Here is a 21,687-nt window from a genome sequence, read left to right on the forward strand (position 1 = left end):
CTGTGTGGAGGCGGCAGTAGGAATATAGAGGGGAAGGTGCTTGTTGCTCTTGGTCTCTTGTCTCTATTATTGGTTTGGTTGTTGCCTCTGCACTCTTGCCACATAGGGAGACCGTGGAGCTCACGGCGCATGCTCGGCAAGGCCCCATAGAAACTTCCTGCTGCTGGAGAAGCCCAGCTCAGGGCTGCTTTTGGTCCAACAGCCCCTGCTTTTCCCCCCAAAGGCACTCACTCTCACCTCCCTCCCCACCAAACCCACACTGTCTGGGGGGGGTGTGTGATTAAATTGGCGTGTAGGTACTTCCTCATATAAAGGAAGTTGCTTTTTGCGAAGTGCAGATGTTTTATCTGTGAGTTCATGACAGCCACTGCTGAAATATATTGAGATAAGATTAATGTACTGTCTCCTCATGTTGTCCAGTGCCTAATCAATATGAGATAGGCAGATGAGATCCGCTAACTTCTAAAAACAGGGTTAACTTTCATGAAAATAGGCATTTATAGTCAATTCCCCGGCACTCCTGTACCTCTTATCTTATATAAGGGACTTATTAGAAAAAGCGTTGTTTTGTTAAACTCTTGCAAAACTTATTCATAAAAACCACCAACACACTTAAATGTTTGAATTTTTAAAGAAAATACTCCTTTTAAAGTGATATCTGTAACAAAAACTAATGCCTTTACTGTGTGACACAATGTAAGTGGGTGTGTAAGAGTAATTTTCTTGTGTGCACTGCAGAATAAATTAAAATGAAAGGATGAGATAGTGACCTGTGCTTTAAGTATATGCATTTGATAAAAAAAAATAATTACTGATTACTTTAATTGCATGACTGGGAAGGGGTTTATCAATAGGATGACGATTACTGCATAACACTTTACTAAAACGCTTTCACATGACTTGCATTATGGAGTTTGCATTATGGGTTGATTTGATACTTGCCAAATTTTTAAACTTTTCTCTGTATTGCCCTTCCTGTTTGGCAAGGGATGAGTTATTCTCACTGCTTTAGAACAGTCCCCCCAAATGGGAGCAGTTTTAGCTTCTGAAAATGTAATTTCTAAATTACTTTTTTTTGCTTGTGTCTGGTGTAGGTGATGTATTTGCTTGCATTATCTCATCTCTAAGAAAGAAAGTGTGGAGGTGTGAAGAACAAACTTGGGTGATTCTTGACGCTTTGTGTGATAACTTGGGTGACAGGGGTTTTCTTTTCCTTTTATACAACCAACTCGTTGGGCTTGGTTTGTGGCGCTGGTAGCTGTTACCTAGTATATTTTACACTTTTGGAAAAATGGTTGTAGTGACTAGATTTCTCTGCGTGATTTTTACTTCAATGGGTTCCCAAAGTGTAGTTTTTAAGGGTACAAGTCATAAAGTTGCTAAACATCGATTGAAAATGGAAGTGGTCCTTTTTTTCTGAGCATCTGATATTTACCAACTCTATGTAGATTTCCTTGGATAGCAAAAGGGATTTTGATTTCAGTTATATAGTTAGTTTCACTTTTGATACCAGCATTGCTTGCCAAGTGGATTTGCATTGGCAGTAATAAATAACAAAATCTAAGCAAATAGCTACAAAACATCAAAGTGTTTTTTTTTCTGAACTTCTTAGAATCTGGACCAAGTCTGAAATCTCAACTGCCAGATAACGGCTATTTGGAACCCCTCTCCATATTCATTTTGGAATCAAGGAAGGAAATCAATAGTTTGGGGGTTTTGTTGATTACCTTTAACACTGTTTTGATGTCCCGCAGTTTCTAAAGTGGCTTTGGTGTTTTGTTTTGTTGTTTTTAAAACATGGCCTATAGTGTCTTGTCTGAAGAGTTACTCTTGGAAGATGCCAGTAGAAGTTATTTTCTTTTATATTGAGAGCCTCAAGGAGAACTAGGAGCTCATGTTTGAATGTTGTTCAGTAGTTGTATAATAGTCATATTTTCTTTCCTGTTAGTAATTAGAACAAAGAGCTTACTCATTATTAAGGAAACATGGTATTACCTTCCCTTATAGGAAGGGATGCTGCATGGATGCTGAGCAGATGTTGACAGCTGGGAAGTTATCAAATATTTCTTAGAGGGATTGAGATTTTTGTTAATGCTCAGACAGCACTTGCACTTTGCTGTATTACCTCTCCTGCATGAAAAATTCAAGACAAATACTAACGATGTTAGTGCTCGAGTACAAATAGTTTTCCTTAGTAGTCTGACTAGCTTAGATACCAAATTAACCTGTATTAGTAGTGGGTTAGGTGTTTTAACTGTGTGTACACAGGTATGGTCTTGTCTTAAAATGTGCAAACCAATTTAAAATGTTCTTTGGGATTTGGTGGGTAACGTAAATCGTGCTTGAATAGGAAAATAAGAATGTGTGGCGTTGATTTTGCCTGTCGCTATTGAATGGTGCGATAAACTGGTAGCTGTGGAAATTGCTTCTTAGGAAGGCTGTACAATAAAATAGCTTAACTTTTCCTGCCGGTGTTTCAACTGAAAGTTGCAACTATTCAAACAAAGTCATGAGACCTATGGTTATCTGGTGAAGATTTTATTTTATGAAGAATAATTATCTTCCCTTTGAGAATGTACATAAAGCAAGGATAACCAATGTTGTGACTTGGGTTGCAATTATGAGAATCTTAAAACTTCTTTGGAAAGAATGAAGTCGAGTGTCTCTCAAGATGGTGACAGTGTTAACTCACATTTGCTAGCTGATATGTCTCAAAGTAAATAATTTCTTGTAGGATTTGTTAAAAACCGACCCAATATATGATTTTAACTGGAACTTCTGAGGGCTGGGAGATGTCACTACCCCCGTATGACTGTACTTTTAGATGCAAAAGTAAGGTAACAATACAGAACATCCTACAGTCTGCCGCCGTACCATATCTCTTTTGCTTCTGCTTGCTTCCAAAGGCAAAACTGTGCAAACTGGAGCAAATCATCACAGGAAACCAATACTTGTTCTCCTTGTTCTAACAAATATAAGCTGCCTTTTTTTACTAGGAGTTTTACTTGCTATAGAAGAGCAGTTGCAAATTTAAATATTAAGTGTATGTGATAGAGGGGAGCAAGAACTATATCTGTATTTAGGGCTGTGTTTAAGGAACCATGATATCGAATCACCACCTCCTTTGTGTCGGTAAATAGCTTGAGAATCGGTATAAATGTTAATTAAGCACTTGGTCTCTTGTGAATGAAAATATTAGTAGAATGTTAGCTTGCACAACAGAGATCTAATTTTACACATGGCTACGCAAAACTCTTGCTGGTTTGCCAGGTTCCCTCGTGTGTGAATGGGAGAACCTCTCCCAGAGGTGAATAGCATCTTCCGAAGTCTGTTAGGCTGTGTTAGCTCATCAATTTTTGCAGGCTTTTCTTAGCAGTATGGGGTTCGATTTGTTCTTGATTGAAATGGTAACAAGTATGCAGGCTTTGCATATTCTTGTAGCAAAATAGCGGACTTGCATCAAAATCTTGCTGGTAACGATCATGCTAAAGGCGGTCTTGAAAACAGCAAGTGTGTTTTGGTGTGTGGATTTCCAGTCTGAGGCACTCTCCTGTATCCTCACTGCATCTCAGACTTCTTTATCTCTTGTGACTCTTGACAATCACCCTGACAGATTGACCCAGCCTAGAAGTTTGTCACTTAATTACAGCACGAAGGTGTTGCGTGTGTTTGGAGTTCGGTAATAAAAACACTCTTCCCATGTTGGCTCGGGTTTAAGAGGTGTAAAGAAAGACATCATGAGATGCAGATGCCTGGTAGCAGGCCCGTTTTTGTAAATCTTTTCTCTCCTTCCCCTTTTCTGTCTTTGTAATGAAAACTGAGGTTAACAGCAGGTAGCTTGTGGAAAATCTGTGAAGCCATTTATAATTTCTTTAACTTTTTTCAGTGGAGAATACCTGATACTACATTGTAGAACTGAAAAAATATATAGTCTTTGGAGTTACCATGCTCCAAAGCAGTAAGTTATGTTTTACAGGCTGCTGTATATTTTCTAAATCTTCTAGACACCTAACATCTTTTCTCTTTTCAAATGAATTTGGATGCTGAAGTCATTTGTTTCAGTGGGTTATGTCAGGTTTCTTTATTGTCATTCCAGTATCTCTGGAAAGCTTTACAGCATTAAGCTTAAGGGTTCTTACCATTCTCTGAAGAAATTAACAATTAATGTTGACTTAAACTGCTGTTGAATATCTGTATGGGAGAAACATACCTGAAGCTCTGTAGCTGTTTAATATAGCAAGCAAAAGCCAACCGTATCTAATGACAAGGTGTTTGACAGACTTTCAAGCTCAAGATTAGGTCTGTTCCTAATGAAGAGGGTAATGAAGCACAGTGTTCTGTTAATGTGATTGATTTTTCTTGTATTTAATGTTTGATATCAAGCATGTTTGTGTACTGTTGATCAGAGGTATGGGGGTTGATGTGACTCTTGGGTAAAGTCATGATAACATGTAATATCTGTGTAATAACAAGTAACATGTAATATCCACAGTAGATTGGTTAGTATGAAAACTAGGCGATAAATGTGATATGGAAGTATTGTCAAACACTATTTCACTTAAAATTTAATAATTGATGCTGTGCTTGAGATTTATTAAGTGGTTTCAGTGTAGAAAGATTAATTCATGTGGTGTCCTCATGTAAACGAACAACTTCTGACATCTCATGTTGGTAGTGTCTGTAGTGCTGGGTGTGGGTGGAGTTTATTCACACACTATGGCTGAATCTTCTTCATTAAACATATTAAGCACATGGATATATCGATATTACAAACTTGCTTTTGCCGTAAAGCTGTATCAGCTAGTCAGAGGGAACACTTTTCATCTGCTCTGCAGTCTGAGTGTTCGTATCTTATCACACCCTTTCCTTTGAGTAAGAAATCTAACTGCTCTTCTGAATCAGTCAAGTAGCTATTACCTGAATGCAGGCTGAACTTGTTTGTGTATAGGTGGAGTATAAGTAGATCATTGCTTTCCTGCTGCACCTAGGGACTGAACCAAAACATTTATGCCAAAGCCATTAATCCACCACCTGTTAGTAAAATGCAGTATTTTTAACTCAGTAACAAACTATCGGAGAACAAAAGCGGGTCTAGTAAACCTTAGAACATGGTGTATTACTTCTGTGCTTGTTTCATCTTTGAGTATGATGGAAGTTCTACGCCTTTCATGTTTTTAGCCGTCAAATTAACTGATTTGTTGAAGGTAGACTCCAGTGGCTTGGAGCTGAAATTCTCAAACAGCATAACAGGGTTAAATTCTGAGAAAGTAAGTAGCAGGGGTAATCATTCTTGTACCGACTTCATGGCAAATAAGTCTCTAATGCAGAATAAACTGCTCTTGTCCACACTTCAGTCACTTTAGATTAATAGGACTTTAAGGTCAGCATGCCTTATCTGCATGTGCTTTTCAGTTATTCATTTAAGAAGTGAATTAAGTTTACCTTGGCATTAATTATCTCATAATAGAGTATGGATGCATATCTTTGTTTTAACTATTCCTATTTTGTTAGTTTTTCCGTGGTGAGACCTTATATCTTTATGTGCATTGAGCTGGCGTGTCGGCTCACCTGAGTGTGCTCTCATATTTAGGCTGGCAATGCTGGTTTTAGCTAGACTCCACATCATTTTATGATCCTACACAGAAGACAGGAAAAGACTGTACTTCTGGGCAGACGAGCAGTTCGGTCTCCTTCCAGTAACACTACCCATCTGAAAGATATGATAGAATTCCATGTGGAATGGAAAAAAGGAACTTGGGATGCTACTCTCTAGGCACAGATGAGCTGTGGCAGGATATCTGAGCCCTCCACAGCCCTCCTAGGGATTATGCAGGTTCTGTTGGACCATGTGCCTCCATCGAGGAAGGGTGGTACGCTTCTGGTAGGGGGCTTTGTTGAATTCCAGCACGCTTTGGATGGTACAGAACTGGAGGAAAAACTTCTGACATTACTTCCGACTCACAGTCTTAAGGCTTGTTTCAGGACAAGTGTGTAAGATCCGGGAATGCCGGTGGAAATTTTTCTGGCCAGTGCAAGATGATGTTTACTGAAAGAAGCTGTATTGTGGTATATCTGTATCAGAGAACTTTATAACCATCAAAGTGAGTTGTGTGTGACACCATCATGACACCATCATCACATATAAGCTGGAAGTTATGTTTTGTCCAGCAATCCATCAGTGCTGTACCTTGTCCTTGGCCCTGGCCAACTTCAGAGGTCTGCAGAAGCTGTAAGAGTTTCTCAGAATACTCTCCCTGCATCCATGTTTGTAGCTCAGGGGCTTCCTAAGTGTTCTACACCTACCATGAATGCAACTTTTTTCTCTTGTTTGGGATTACTTCAAGCTAGTGTTGTCTCATGTCAGAACAGTTCAGATACACGTGTGCAATTATTAGTGCCCACTGCCTGGTACACGCAATTCTGAGCCCATCCCAAAGCTGACATTTAGATTAGCTTGTTTATGGCCTGTACTAAACTGAGAAGCTCATGGGAACTTCTGGAAAACTCATAGTACTGTTGATATGAAGATTAAAACAGAATAACTATTTGTGGTGGTTCTGTGCTCTTCAGTAGCTGATGGACTGTATCCCTCAGGCAGAAACCTGGTAGATTTGGGGGTGGGGGCAGGGGAGAGAACCTACTTAGTGACTTGGTAATATTATCCTACTGGAGGCAGAAGACAATGACAGAAAGACTGACCTTGTGTGGGGTGAAGGAGAGGACAGGAGCTACTGAAGGACTGATCTGGCAAGAAGGGGCAGATGATGGGAAGATGATGAATAAATATCCTGCTGAAGAATATTGTGACTATGTGCTCACTGCTGCCTCAAAGCCAGTTGCCTTGCAGTTCTTTGAAAGTATCCATTTTAACGTCAAGATCTCGCTCTGGGCCATACAACATCTCTTAGCGGTACAACTGTGTTCCTCCAGGTTTACGGCTGTTGGAGTTGATGGAGATACTCAGGACTTCATGCATATCTCCCATAGTTGGGCCAGGTGTCCTCTGGTATCCTCACAGGCTGACCTCTGCTGTGCTCCTCTGGGAGGAAATGCAGGTGTGCAGCTGGGGAGAGAGCTGAAGCATTCCAGTAGTATCTCCTGATGCAGAGGGTCTGCACCGGTGCACTGCAGAGCTCACCCATCCCGTGGCAGGGAAGCTTGCCGGGCTGCCTGCCTGGAGAGCAGCAGTGGGGAGAGCCTCCCCTTGCGCCGCAGGCTCTCTTCATCGCTCCCCGCTTGGGCCCCAGTGCTGGGGCACAATGATGCATCGATGGCTTTGGCTGTGGGGTTCAATAAAATAATCTGGTTGGTTCCAAATGTTAAAATAATTGAGAAATAATAAAACTCATACAAAGGTGTGTATATGTTTTTGTTTTCTCCAGCCTTGCAGTAAGAGTGTAGTTTGTTCCAGCTGTGGAATAGCAAGGTCTGTGGCTGTTCATAACACGAAGATGATCTTTCCACTCTATTTCATTACCCTTTCTCCTCTCCCGCCTTCTCCCCAAATCAATGAACTTTCCTTTGCTTCAGTTGTTCTACAAAGCTCGACAAACATTTTGGCATTAAAAAGTATTTCTTAGTAGCCTCTAGCATTTGTCAGTCTCTCATATATGCAGTTTGCTGTCAGCCTGATACAGTTATTTCTCTTCCCCAAGAGCCAAACAAAGCTCTTAAAGCTCGAGCAGCAGAGAATTTCTCAGAACTACAGTTGAAATTGTGACCCTGTTGATTTCTGTAATGGTCTGGGGAAAACAAACCATTTCTCGCAGTGAGGGAAGGCCTATTTCTAGAGATTCCTGTGTTTCAGCAGCTGTGCTTTAGTATTAGATTTCTTTCCATTATGATCATTTAGATCTTGTAGTACCTTGGAGAAAAGCGCTGCTTACCCTTGAACTCCCAGGCTTGATTGATATGTGAAGAACAGATAAGAAGCACGTTGTACCTCACCAGTCCCAGCTTTGCAAATCCCCTTTTCCAAGAAAACGGTGGTTATCAGCATGAAGCACTGCAGCTTTTTTGGTTGTTTTAGGCTATACTGTTTTTCTATCCTAAGGGTCAGTGCTGGTTGGCAAAGTCCTGAACCAGGGGTATGCTGAATGAAGTTGGTTGTTAAAGTTTGTGTGCGAGTAATCACTTGATTTCCTACTCCACTCAGTGTCCCTCTGGTACTGCCCTGGCTATTTTCCAACTCATCTACAGCTATCTAGTAGCATAAGTGCCAGGGCGCATTCATTGCCTTTTAGTATTAATGACTACCAGGATTATAATGGTTTTCTCCTGAGAACAAACTGCGACGGTTCACAAAAGCCATATTAATTAGTGGATGATAGAAGTGTGGAAATTTTAGTTTGATCCCAGAGCTTGCAGTGTGGCGTTCTTGTAATTATCAACAATACATTGCAAGAAAACGTCTAAGGTGGAAAGCTGCGTGGCAGGATGCAGTGACAAAAAAACCCACCCAAAACCATTCAGTATTGCCTGGAGGTGGTAGTTGAAAGGGACCTAGCTTAAGCTGGCCTGACATGACCATGTGAATGCCCTGCTTTGCAAAAGATACTTCCAGTAAGTGGCAAAACTATCCCTTGAAATGCAGATTTAAACTTAGACAAATTCTGTAGCAGACAGTATTAGCTGACCTCCTAAATAACATCTGCATGAAGGTTAAGAAAGGTTAGCAACAAGTAAGAAAAATTGATATGATAACAAGGGGGCTTTTGGAAGACCTAACTTTTATCAGAAGGGAGACCAGAAGGACTAGCCTTAAGTCAAGGAGTAAAAAACGCTGTGTGCTAGATGCAGTGTGCTTGTAAAGCTAGTAGAGGTCTCCGAATGTTTGTCTGACAAATGGCAGTAGGATGGTGAAGATAAGAGTAAGGGCTAAATGTCCAAGTTTTTATGCCAAGCAGAAGCTGTTTGGAAGGTGGAAATCTAATCCTGGTGAAGTCCAGAAGGAGAGTGTACTCGTAGCTGGCAGTAGAAAGAAGGAAGCTAGAAAGTCCAAGGTGGATTTGGAGAGCATATGGACAGAGAAGAGTCTTAAAAAGAAAAAAACCTAGGAAACATGGGTGTGTAAAACCCTCAGCTACAATACAAGGATTAAAATTACATTGCTGAGAACTTAAATAACTTCTTTGCATAAGGTGTCATTATTAGTCTAATTTGTGATATCTTTATTCTCGTTATGCTGCCTTTCTGGCAATAACGATGAAATACGATAAAACTGACGTGTTAGGAAATGATGTACTGGAACATGCTAATAATGTGAAAGCATACTGCCTTGCCAGGCTTAGATGCTCCTTCGGCTTTCTGAAAAAGTTTAGAAATACAGACGGTAAAAATATACAAACTCGTATTAGAGTACAGAAGTGGAAAACAGAGTGAGTAGCACATTTTAAAGAGTCTAACAAAGATTTAGGGAATCAAAAGGAAGGGGCTTTTGCATCTGGTTTTGATAAACTTTATGAGAGTGTAATTTCATAGTTCTGATAGTTGTGTTAGGTATTGTCCAAAGAAAAATATTCTGCTGTTTTCTTTTGAAAGCATGGATAGTTCTTTTGAAGCATGGATAGATGCATCATGCTTGACAGATACTTACGTATAGATGCAAAGTCTTTCAGAGAGGTCACTGATTAAAGTGATTGACCTGTGTTCCGCAGCAACCTTACCTGATATGACCAAAATAGTAACTCTTGTGCCCAGCCCTTTCTTTGACATTATTCTTTGTGCAGGAGGAATCAGGTGAGCCACGGAGTATGTTTTTAGCCATTGCAGTCTACAGCCCAACATGTTAATGCAAACTGATGTTGCCGGTGGTCTGTGTTCATGCTGTCGATTTTTAAGTTAGGACTAGCTGAGGAGTGGATTTGCTTTATGTGCATCCCTAATAGCCTTCTTTGGCAGAGGGTGAGAGGAACATCAAGGAATGCATCACTCAACTGTTGCAGCTCAGTCAACCTCTGAACGTGAGTCAGCATCCAAAGTGGTCATTGGCTGAGAGGGAAAGCATCATCATAAACCTTAAACTGATTAACCAACAGGAAGCTGGGTAGAAAAAGAGATTTTTTTTTTTTTTTTTTTTTTTGGTCACTGTGGTAAAACTAAAGTAGAATTCCTCAATTTGTTTTGCTTCTACGTTAAAGCAAGCTCTAACTAAAAAGAGTATTTAAAGATAACCTGGGGGCAGGTCATTTCGTACGTGTGCTGTGGGGTTTCGTTACCCATGTTCTGAAACAGCAGATGGTGGTCACTGTCAAACTTCATGCTGGGTTGTATGCAGTGTGGCTCATGATTTTCTTTTCCAAATGCTATGCATAAGCACATTTTCTACTGCCAAGATTTGTTCTCCTTTCTTTCTACCTGTTTTGTGCCGTACAGGAAGGGAAGGATCTTCCGATGTCACAGGTTTTGTGTTTTTTGGATACTGTTGCATTTTCAGGAAGGCAGTTCTGTGCGAAGGTTCTGGTGTGCGTTATATTGTGGCACTTTCTGCCTGCGATGCCAGCTGCCAGGCTCTTCCCTGTTCCTGATAGCATCTACGCATGGTTGTTTAGGTTGGAAGGTTTGTATCTCAAACATGAGTTTTGAGTGATGGCAATATGCAAATGGTAACGAGAAACTCATCGTCCCTTTAGGCTGTTACCCTCATCTTTCTTTCTAGCTCATATTAAAAGTTGTGTAAAAGGTGGCTGGCGGCAACTGAGCCTGAGTTACGGAGGAAACGGTGCTGCCAGTCTGGCAAACTGGTCTGTGGCTTGGAATCTGCCTAGGCAGCCAGTAGGTAATGTCGACCCCAAAGCTAAGAGTCTTGGCTACTCTTGTGAAGCTGCAACAGCCCCAAAGTTATAACCGTTTCTTGCAATTAAAAGAATTACATTAACGGGGGTAGATACTTTCACAGTGTCAGCAGGTCAAAACATGAGTTTGCTCAAAGAAGTTTGTACTTAAGAGTTGGGTGTTTCAAGGAATGAAACTTCTGTGAATCCTCATTTTGTATGAGATTCAAATACCAACTCTCATAAGGACGTAAGTGGTTTGCTTTTTCTTGAAGTCTAAATAAGTCTTTATTTTAGAGCTAAGCTTAAGAAAGTTGCTCAAAAACCACACTGTGTTTTTATGTACTACTAGCACTTTGTCAGGCAGTTGTCTTGGACAGTTTTGCTTCTTAAATTTCTATTCTCACTTGCTCCCTGTGTTTCTTAAGAAATAATGGAGGAAAAGTTGCTACAAGCTGTGAAACCATTTAAAAGAAGCCTCAAATTCTGTGCTAATAGGATTACACTTGTAAAATTTTAGGCTTGTGATCGTGAATTCATCTGTAGAATTACTTTCATCCAGCTGTGTGTCTGCTGCCTTCCATGGGACTCTTCGTCAGCTGCTAGAAACGTTGCTCTCTTATGACTGTTTAGCCCAAGTCTCTGAAATGTGGTGCATCTTTTTCTGGATCTCTGGTGTTTCTTTAAAATATTTTATATTTTCATATGCACTGCTGATAAATTAATGAACTGACATTACCTTAGAGCAGAACAAATGTGCAGTTACTTACTTCCGACTGACGGGGAAGTGTGTTCTGCGTTGCAGAATGACTTGTGTTGGCTTCACGTTCAAAGTTTGCTTGTGCTGATCCTTAAAGAAAACTCGTGCTCACATAACGCTACTGTTTGTAAAATACTGAACGCTTACTGAGTAGTACTCAATTTTTCTACAGAAATTAGGCACTGCTGAATGTTTTGCAAAATATAAAATGTACATCTTCGTAGCATGGTTACATTCTTGTACTTCTTTAGGGCCCAGGAAACTAAAAATATTTTTTTTTATTGGGAGACCTAAGTTTGCAGGACTAGGTTTTCAAGAAAAGGTGTCTGCGATATTTGAAAGTTACAGAGAAACTGCCAAGAAACATTCACCTGTTGATATCGTTCAGTAAAGTTGTTGGGTGAATGAAAGATGAAATGGTGAATCCCAGAGTATAAATGAGACTTATTTGAATTGCAGGTTGGATCAGGTTTTCACCAGTGCCTGGAGAAAAAACACGCTATTTTTAAAGTTGAACATGAAAAAGGGCAGTAATATCTTCATAGTAGATCTCATCTGATATATGAAAAAGGATAAATATTTCTGGTTTTTGTTTGTTGTTGTTGTTGTTTTTTTTTCCCCTGCTGAAGGCTGAGGAACGATAACCTCTAACCTTGGGAATGAAACTTGTTTTAGAAAAGTGATTTTTATTCAGCCAGCTCTGATTTTTTTAATATTGCCTTTTTATTCAAGTGAGAGATGTGGGAGAAAGTGATTTTATAGTATAATCAACATCCTTTTTCTGTTAATGCTGGAGAAAACTCTTGGACAGTACCTGTGAAATTTAGCAAAATTAACACCAGCGTGATGTTTCTAGTAACTAAACAAAGTAAAGAATTAAAAAGCATTTAAATTCGTCCTTGTTTTCATATAATGAACTACAAAAGGACTTGCATTCAACTTACCCTCTAACAGAACACAGTAAAAGAAGCTTGTTAATTTGTTACCTGAATAAAACTAAATGAAGCTGAAGCCTCCTTAACTAGTGATATATGCAACTCTATGTTCATATGTTTAATCTAGATTTTCACCTATTTCACTGCACTGAGGATACTTTAATGTAGTTTAATATAACAGGGTATATGCTCTTTCTCTTGAAGTTAAATGCTGCCATGCTTAGAGAATTGATTTTGTTTGCCAGACTTGTCTGTGCATGGATAAACCTTATGAACTAAGGTCAGATCTGCAATGGTAATTCTGTGTCTAAAGGGGAGCATAAGAGCTTAGGTAACCATTTAAGAACGAGATGTACCCCCCAGTACCTGCTAACACTCCTGTATTCCAAAGACCTTTCCCCAAGTCCTTACATACAGTGGTTTTCACTGGAAAAACTTGCCAAACGCTCTACAACAGAATTAATCTCACCAAATGTATTTAGCAGAGCTCAGATGTTTACTTTAGGATGAGCTGACTCTTCCTATAAGTGTCTTTCTCTCCGTGGGCTAGAAATGGATTATATGGAACTAGCTCAGGTGTAAATATCTACATTTGCTTAGATGAATCCTACTGCTATACTGCTGCCCTTTCCAAGATTTTAATGGCAAAATACCTACATAACTCGGGGAGCTAGGAGTAGGGACTAAAGCTCAGGCTCCTTTTTCACAGGAATTAGAGTCATGCTTCCTTTTCTTCTCGTTTCTTTGGGCCCTTGAATCTTGCACTTCTTTTCTAGCTGCTTGTCTGGTGGCTGGGCCACCCTCCTAGGAGTGGGAGTTGTAATTTTGAACCTTCTGAGAGTGAACGAAGGCGCTGAATTCAATTTTACCATTTCTTGAATGGCTATGTAACTGCTTAGCATTAGATCAAAAGGTAAATGGTGCCGTCTTGACTTCTTTCGCTTACATCCTTTTTGGTAAGTGTGAACGGGTCTCCCATCACTGTAATGGCCAGCAGATGCCTCAGTACAGGCTGAGATCTGGGTGTAAATCTTGATTTTGCTACTGACCTGTCTGGAGAGGGGTTGTGTTTCCAGAGATGTGCCTCTTCAGCATTTCCTATTGGAGAGTTGAAGAATCCCATCTGATCAACCCGCTTTTTTTTTTTTACTAGGGCTCCTAACTCTGCTTGTGCTTTCTGTAAGACACCTTGGTGCCTAACACAGGCAAAACAGGGCACCTTACATCTTCTTACATCTCTGCGGTGTGGGTAAGTGTATTCTGCAACATGCTCCAAAGGCTGGCTCCCAGTGCCCAAACTGGGCATGCTGAGTCCATCCACTGCCACTCTTCCCTGCTGGGTGGTCTTCCAGTGAAAAAACCCAAACTACTAAAATCTCTCTGAAGTGGACTTATCCCAGTGTATGGGGAAGCCGTGGGGGTGCAGACTTGCACCAAGGAGCTGTGAAGCACTCCAGAGTCCACTGCGAAAGTGTAATCTTCGTGACTACCTTTGAACCTTTGTCACACCTACTCTTTATTTGAGAATTATAATGACACAGTTCAGTGCTAAGGAAGGAAATGAGGAGGAGTTTCTGGTCATAGTCTGAAAGTCTCGGTCATATTGGAGACTGAGATGCCTCAGCAGGCAAGAGAATCCCAGAGTCATTTTAGAAGACCTTATTTCCTGATTTTTTGCTAGCCAGAATGAAAGAACCTTGTGCTGCCGTGTCTTTGCTTTTATAGGCTGTGGTCCCCGCAGTTTCAGAGAGTCAAGTGTTTGCATATGCATGAATTAAGGATCAGCAAGTCAAGTGCTCTTGATTTTTGATAGTTGAAATGCACGGTGTGGTCACTGCAAGTGATTTAACTGTGAACAATGGCAATCTGTTACAATTCGAAATGTTTTCAGTACCTGTTTTTCAGTGCAGTCTGCTTGTTTGCACATTGCTGCCACAGCCTGATTTTTCTCACTCGCTGCTCGTGTGTCCAGAGTTTGTGGACTTGAGCCCATTTTTTATTCAGTACATTTTTTGTGGCAGTAAACTGGGCTTTTACTTGCTGTCTTTCCTTCCCTGGGCTATTTCCAGTTTCTAAAATAGATCATGTGCTATTTTTTCCTGCATTGTTTTCAAAGTAATTTTCCTTTTTTCTTTTTCTACCTCCATTTCTTTTTCATTGCACAGTACAGCATGCTTTTCTTCCTAAATCTTATGCTTTATTCTAACATCAGTCTTGCTTTTGTTAACCTTTCTGCTGTTGCTTAATATATTAGCTTAAAAAAAACCCAACATTGCTAGGAACTTAATATCCAGAGAATGAAATAGAGAGGCCTTGTGAAAGATTAAACCATCTTCTAACTGCTAAAGGGCTGCTGAAAAACAGCTATGTAGGGATTTTGTTAAAGCTGGTCTTTAACTCCAGCTTCAAGAGTTATGCTGATGACAATGTGTATGATTTTTTTAATCTCCGTTTCAGGTATAGTGAGAAGGTGACTGATGGTAGTGTGGGCATTAGAGAGCACAAGCATAATCAGATTGATTTGTGGGCAATGGAAGAGGGTAGAATAAAAAAAAAATGGGAGGTGCTCAATAACAATTTTGACAAAGAGGTGATAAATTCTAAATACTTGAAAATAATCTCATAGCTAAAATTAGAGCTGAATTTTAAGGTCACATCCCAGTTGCAGGGAGGACTAATGCAGTGGAGTCGGTATGCAGCTCTGATAGCAAGGTCTGTTAGGTTGGTGACACAACTTGCTAAAAGAACTGGGGGTGGAAAAGGCTTTTTGGTCCCAGTGCAAAGCGCTATCCATGCTGGTCACAATTCATTCGCAGGCGGCAGGGAAAGAGGTGGTGAGCTGGGATCCTTGCATGGGGATGGGTTGGAGGGGGTTTATCAGCAAGATAATCTTAACTTTGCTGAGTAATGTTAGAATGGCATGTGCTCTGAATAGTCCAGGCAAGCAGAGCGTCTTCTAATAGGTATTGGTACGGATAAGATATATAAAGGTACTCAGATATCTGTATGAAAATGATCTAGTTGCTGAGCATCCTGATTTCAAAGCACTTTCCTAGGATAACAAAGTCATTTAAATGTGAGCGTGGTTGGTTTGTTTTTAATGCCTGCCAAAATCTTTCTAGGAACAGGATATAAAACTGCTACTTGGTGACTTGTTCTTTCTGTTTTGATCTTCGGTTTCATTACAGCATGTTTGATTGCTCTTTTCATTCACTTGGGAGGCAGAGCGGTTACATTTTTTTTCCCCTTTCCTCTGTGTGTGTGTGTTTTTTTTTTTTTTTTATGGGTGCACAACTTGGAGGTGGGATTATAATACTCATCAAGTGACTCAGCTGGAAAATAAGATCTTTAGATTGTCCTTTGGAACAGGAACTACTGCTTTTTCATGTTGGGAAACACTATAGAGGTCAAATGCTTCAGATTTTTTTATGCCAAGCTTGCTGCTTGAACGTGGGGCTCATTATCACAGTTACTTGTCAGAGCTTCACTGTAACTTCTTGCTCGGTTCATACTAGAGGTTTCGTCCTTCCATTTATCATGCCAAGTTCATACGGAGGCCATCATTTTTCTCTACGGTCTATAAACTTCTTAATAATACATCCCAACTATAGGGATCTCTCATTTTCCTTATACTAAGAGTTGAGATAAGGAACAAGTTAGTTGCTAGAGAATATTTGTTGGCATAAACCAGCGCTGCTGCTGAAGGAGATCCTGTCCCCTTTCTTTTCCTAAGTGTTTTTCTAGCTATTTAATGACCCAGATGAGGAACTTATCTTTGGTTGAAACTAACCTAGAAGACAAAGTGTTTGCTGCCTCAAACTGTTCATGGGACTTCAGACTTGCACGCAAAAGTGGAGGAGAATATTAAAGACGTTAGAAATGTGGTCGCTTGTCTGTTGGGTACTCTTGTGCCTTTCGTAAGGGATGCAGCCGACTGGTTTTAAGTAGCTTTATGCGTAAGGGCTTGTCTGTAAAGGGAATGAAGTGCATGGTTACTGTGTGATGGGCTAAAGGGTAAACTGACCACATAGTAACTCTTCTCCAGTGTCTGAGTGGATGCTCTTGCCCTCGCACGTGCTGCTAGTACGGCTCCCTTCAGCACTGACAGCGGAGGGAGCGGAACATGGTGGAAGCTATCTTGTATTTGCTTGCCATTAAACTCTGTGCAGGCTGCCAGTAGCTAATACACATCAATTTGGTATGGGTTACTGTGGGCTAGCTTCCCTTAGTAGAAAAGAAGGGGAGGTGGGAGATTATTAATGATCCCGTCGATCTCAGCTCCCACCTGCTTAGCGTGGTTTTGACAGCGAAGTCCTAGTGTGCAGAGCTAATTTTGGTCAAGGCAGAAAGGTGAAAAAGAGCAAACTGTTAATGGAAATATTTGCCCTGTATATCTTATGAGTCACTTTTTTTTTCTTCCACTTGCCAAAACAAGTTAGCATGGAAAAAGATTTTAGTAGTGTAACTGGGAAGACCTGTTTGTGTTCATGAAGCATGAAAACTGCCAGCAGTCTTTGCATCCCAAAAAGTTATTTCTTGTTCCCTTCTCCCAATGTCCTCACAGCGTGAGGGGTTCGGTGTGCCTTTCCCTTATCTGTGGAGGAAGAGGGGAGGCACAGGTTTTGCAATCCACTTCAATAACAGGGACTGCACACACCGTGGTTCTAATCTTCCCCTCCGCATCCAGCACTCCAGATCTGATACAAAGCTTTTTTATTTGTAATCATTTTCCAAATAACAAGTTCCTCCTATTCTCCCTCCAGACTCAGGGCTTTGTCTGTCATCTACATTTTCTGTTTTCCTCCTTTATTTCTGGAGTGTTCAGCTGTGAGCGTATTAATTTTGGCAGGGAAAATAAGTAGAGGTGAAATGGGGTTATGGTTATATGGGAAGGTGTTAATAGGTACCCACAACCAGCTCTTTCAAACACCTGCACAACCGCAGATTAAAAGTTACAGTTTTTCTAACCAAATGATGGGGTTTCCACGTGTTCGTACTTTTTCTCTTCTGTTTCAGTTTTCTGTCTTTCCCAAATTTATTAGAAATGTGTGACTGAGGTATGGGATGTTCCCTGAAATGCTGGAGTAGATAGAATGGTGCTCAAAGGATACCGTATGAGGCCCAGACAAGAGCCTGCCCTCCAGGAAAGTGCAGGGCTTAACAAATGGGCTAAACTCCACCAGAAGCCCTATAATTGTCTATACAGTGACTCATTCTTTCTGACTCATGGCTTCTTCCTATGAAAAGTCTATATTTTTGAATATCTAGCAGATGGCACCATGGTTTAATTATACATGATTCTTTGAAACAGTTTTTCTTTTAAAATAGTGCTGTGCAATTTTTATTAGCCCTGTGCACAGAGTCCTGGCGTTTTCTCCACCACTGAAGTGTATTCTGTGAAGGTTTTAGAGAGCTACTGTATTACTTTCCAGAGAGATCAAAGTTTCATAAAAGTTTGAGAATATCATTCCGATTTAGGGTTTTTTTTGTATATGTTCCATCACACTTTTTTTGGCCAAAACCTTACACAGAATGGCTATTATGCAAGAAAGATGGTATCTATTGTTCCTTCCCTTATGCAAAACTTTAACAAATGCAAAACATTATTAGGTGATTGTAAGAGTTCCTGAAATGCGTGCTGCAGGTTCCACTTGAATGGAGATGATATTTTACAAAGGAGATGACAGCCTACTGTTGTTGTTTAAAAAAACCCAAACACCACCACAACCCAAAAGTAATTACATCTCATGTTCGTTATCTTTGGTATGTTACAAGTAGGATTAGAAGAGTGTTGAACCTTATTGATGTCCCACTTCAATGAACCCTTGTCAAGAATTCTCTCTATATTCTGAACAACAGTAAGTTAATTTAAAGTTACGGAGGTTCAACACATTTCCGAGACGACTGAAACATTAGTCTCGTTTACTAGTGCACTTCTGCTCCTGGCCAAGTAAGCGTTCTGGGAAGGGATGGATTTTCTACCACTCTTTAGCCTTCCCACCACCCCTCCCCGAGCTGGTCCTTCTGGGTAAGTGAGATGTACGCTGCTGCATGTGATCCATACATAATTTACAGTTAGTTTGCTTTCAATGCAGAGTTTGTTTCTCAGTCCCATAGGCTTCTGCTCCTGCTGTAGTTCAGGCACCCTGGCTGGTCAGGCTGCGCTTCACACGCTCCCTCGTTTCTGCCTGCAAACTGGACATGAGTTTTCTTCTCCGAAACTCCCACCTCGTTCCTTAGAACAAAGAGGACAGTGTGCGATTCCTCCAAGCGCAGCGCGATTCCTCCGAGCGCTTACTAGGGAACTGGGGAAAAGCCAGCCTGGAGATCCAATCATTAGTATTGTTACAATACACGAAAAACATCTCGAAAGGGTAATAAATAAATAAATGGAGAATGAATCTGAAATGTTTTGTGAGGTTTATTTGTGAAAATAACCACATTGATACATCATCAAGATCCTAGAAATGCAAGAGCTGAAATGCTGGAATCTCAGAAGAGAAGTGAGGTTTCTATAGGTACTAACACAAATCACAGTAAGTGCCGACCAGGGGTGTGCAAAATTACTTTCCAATTTTTGAATTTTAAAAATTCTCCACTCCTTCTAAGACTAATGCTCTAGCAAAGATTTTTTTGGTGACTGGAGATTTGATTATTCAAAACAAATCACCCACGCTTCTTTAAACTAGGATTCCAATCAGTATGTATCCAATAAAAAGAGATCTGATTAAAACCAACCAAACAAAAAAAGACATGGAACAAAAGCTTTGATCCAGCAAGATTTTGAATACTCTGGCTCGGTTCCATGTCACACAAACCCAAGCTGAGGTGTAATTGTACGAGTTGACTTTGATAGAATTGTGTATGTGTATGAAGTGCTTTGTGCTTAATTTTGTTAGTGCCAAGTGCCTGGCAGGGTTAAGACCTTTGATCTTGTTCCTTTTAAAAGATGTGGTACTTTAAAATTATGAAATGCATCAATTTTCAGGAAAACCAAGGAGGAGATGTGCTAGGTTTCTTCAATATGGAATGGAATGGTAATGGAAATAATATAAATGGCATAAAAGAGAAGTAGTTAGGGCTAGTTCGGAGTTGCTTATGAATTATTTACATTTAAAGGACGTGTCTTTTTGGGTACCAGGCTGCTACTTTACGTATTTATTGAAGGAGTTTGTGTATTAAATTTCTGGTTGCAAACCAGCAGCAATGATTTACTTCTGAAATAACACAAGCATTTTCATCAAACTAGTACTTTACCAACTCACTGTGTTCACCCGTAAAGAGAGGCATTTGCTTGAAAGATAAATATCAGTTAGGTGACATCAAATTAAATATTGAAAAGATTCACACAGAAACTAAAATGTTGGATAAAGAAATAGCATCTCAGTAATGTCTAGTTTCAAACAAACACATTTGGTGTCCCAGCTGTTCATCCTGCGTCAAGTAGTGCTACTGGACCAGCAGAAAAACTGTAACTGGAAATTATGATCAAATCATGGGTTTTAAATTTTTAAAGCGCATGTGCATAGAGTAATGAAAATGCTTTCAGAAAATAAAATTGTATGCAAAGAGCACAGAAATAAAAGTACTTGAAAAGTTAATTTCTCAATAAATTACAAACAAATTAAAAACAGATTAGTTCATTTCTCAATAAATTTGTTTTTCTTGACAAATTACAAACAAGAAAGCTCATGTCACTGGGCATGTATAGTTGCATTAATAATTATCAGTTATGTATTTTTAAAAAGTTATACTACTCTCTAGCTTATAAAATTGATGTTCTGCAAATTTGCCACTTGGTGGTGCCAGATTGATTTATAAATCACCAACGGGAGCTAAGAGGAGATGTTGAAGGTGTATCTGAGGAGCATACACTAAGAGATAAGTAAAATTTGGTTGGAAAACTTTAATTCTATGATGGTACTGGTGCAGCTGTATTCAGCAGCAGTTCTGGCCTCCATCCCTCAAGCCCCAGCTCTGGAGTCCCTCTCTGTCCCTCCAGTACAAAAGAGAGTAAGTATATAGCAAAGCTACACCTGGGAGGACAGAGTCTCTGGAACACTTCTCCCATACTGTGCACCCAGCCCAAAATAGTTTGGATTCAGTGATATTCCCGGCATGGTGCAGAAGTCGGCTTTGGGGTTTCTGGAGGCAGCTGCAGGTGTGCTGCTCGTGGTAGTATTTTTGTAGGTGTTTGGCTGGCTTAGTTCCTGTCCAGTTGTGGTTTTAATGCTGCCAGAATTTTTACATATTTATCACTGAGGTCTGTTTCTTTGAGTTTAAGGAAGGGCGCAGGAAGGGCAATGCTCATCCTAAATGTAAATCTAAGCAAAAAGACCCATGCCATTAAATTAACCTTCCTCCATCTCTCAGTTGCGGGGCTGCTCTTCAGCAGACTTTAAGTTACTATGTTTTATTAAACTTTCTCAATTTGTAACAGTGTTTCAGTGTTATCACTGTTTAGCCTTGAAGTGTATTTGTAGCAGTCTTCATAACTTCTTTTTTTTTTCTCTCTCTCTCTCTCTCAATACTGCAGTTCCAAAAGAATTGGTGGAGCTTCACTTGAAACTGATGAGAAAGATTGGGAAGTCTGTCACAGCAGACAGATGGGAAAAATATTTGATCAAGGTACAATATGCGCGTTGTATTATTCTGCAATGCTGGAATATGGTTATGATGAGCCGTTGTGTCAGCAATCCCTGGAATGAATTATAGTGAGCCTGGGGTTGTGTTGTGGCCAACATTGATGTGCGTGCCCAGACTTCAGTTGCATAAGATCCCAGCTTAACTTTGTCTGCCTAGGCTTGTGTAAAAAAAAAAAAAAAAAATAAAAATCTCTGCAAACAGACCATATCTTCTGCATGTAAAAGAGTGTACACCTTCATACTTGGTAGTAAAATACTCTTTTGAGCATTAAGACCCTAAATAAAGGAGGAGATTTAGTAGCCTGCGAACAGGCTAAATTGAGCAGAGAGATTTACACAGCAACAATTCATTCGTGTATCAGTTGTCTGGATATGATTTAATTATTGTGATTTGGTGGTATTCATACAGGGACTAGCCATACGGAGTTCTTGTAGCATGTGTTAACGATAAGTGAAAGTATTGCAGTGATTTGTATCTGCATGCTCAGAAGGGTGCAGCTAAGATGCAAATGTAGTTATGCATCAGTAAAAATACAGCATCCCATTGTTTTACATAATCCTAGATTGGTATTTTA

At 40.1% G+C, this 21,687-nt stretch overlaps 1 protein-coding gene across 2 annotated transcripts in view; it reads left to right on the forward strand.

Moving 5' to 3' along the window:
- RSF1 (remodeling and spacing factor 1) overlaps nt 1–21,687 on the forward strand; it is a 65,060-nt gene that overhangs the window by 1,269 nt on the left and 42,104 nt on the right. Inside the window, exon 2 of one of the 2 annotated variants that reach the window (XM_075491230.1) lies at nt 21,004–21,095. The exons of the other annotated variant lie outside the window; for it this stretch is intronic. Coding sequence (XP_075347345.1) covers nt 21,004–21,095 — 92 coding nt within the window. The remainder of the gene's footprint in view (nt 1–21,003; nt 21,096–21,687) is intronic. 2 annotated transcript variants of the gene reach the window in all.

Source organism: Mycteria americana, chromosome 1 (genome assembly GCF_035582795.1).
Source record: "Mycteria americana isolate JAX WOST 10 ecotype Jacksonville Zoo and Gardens chromosome 1, USCA_MyAme_1.0, whole genome shotgun sequence".
NCBI lineage: Eukaryota > Metazoa > Chordata > Aves > Ciconiiformes > Ciconiidae > Mycteria > Mycteria americana.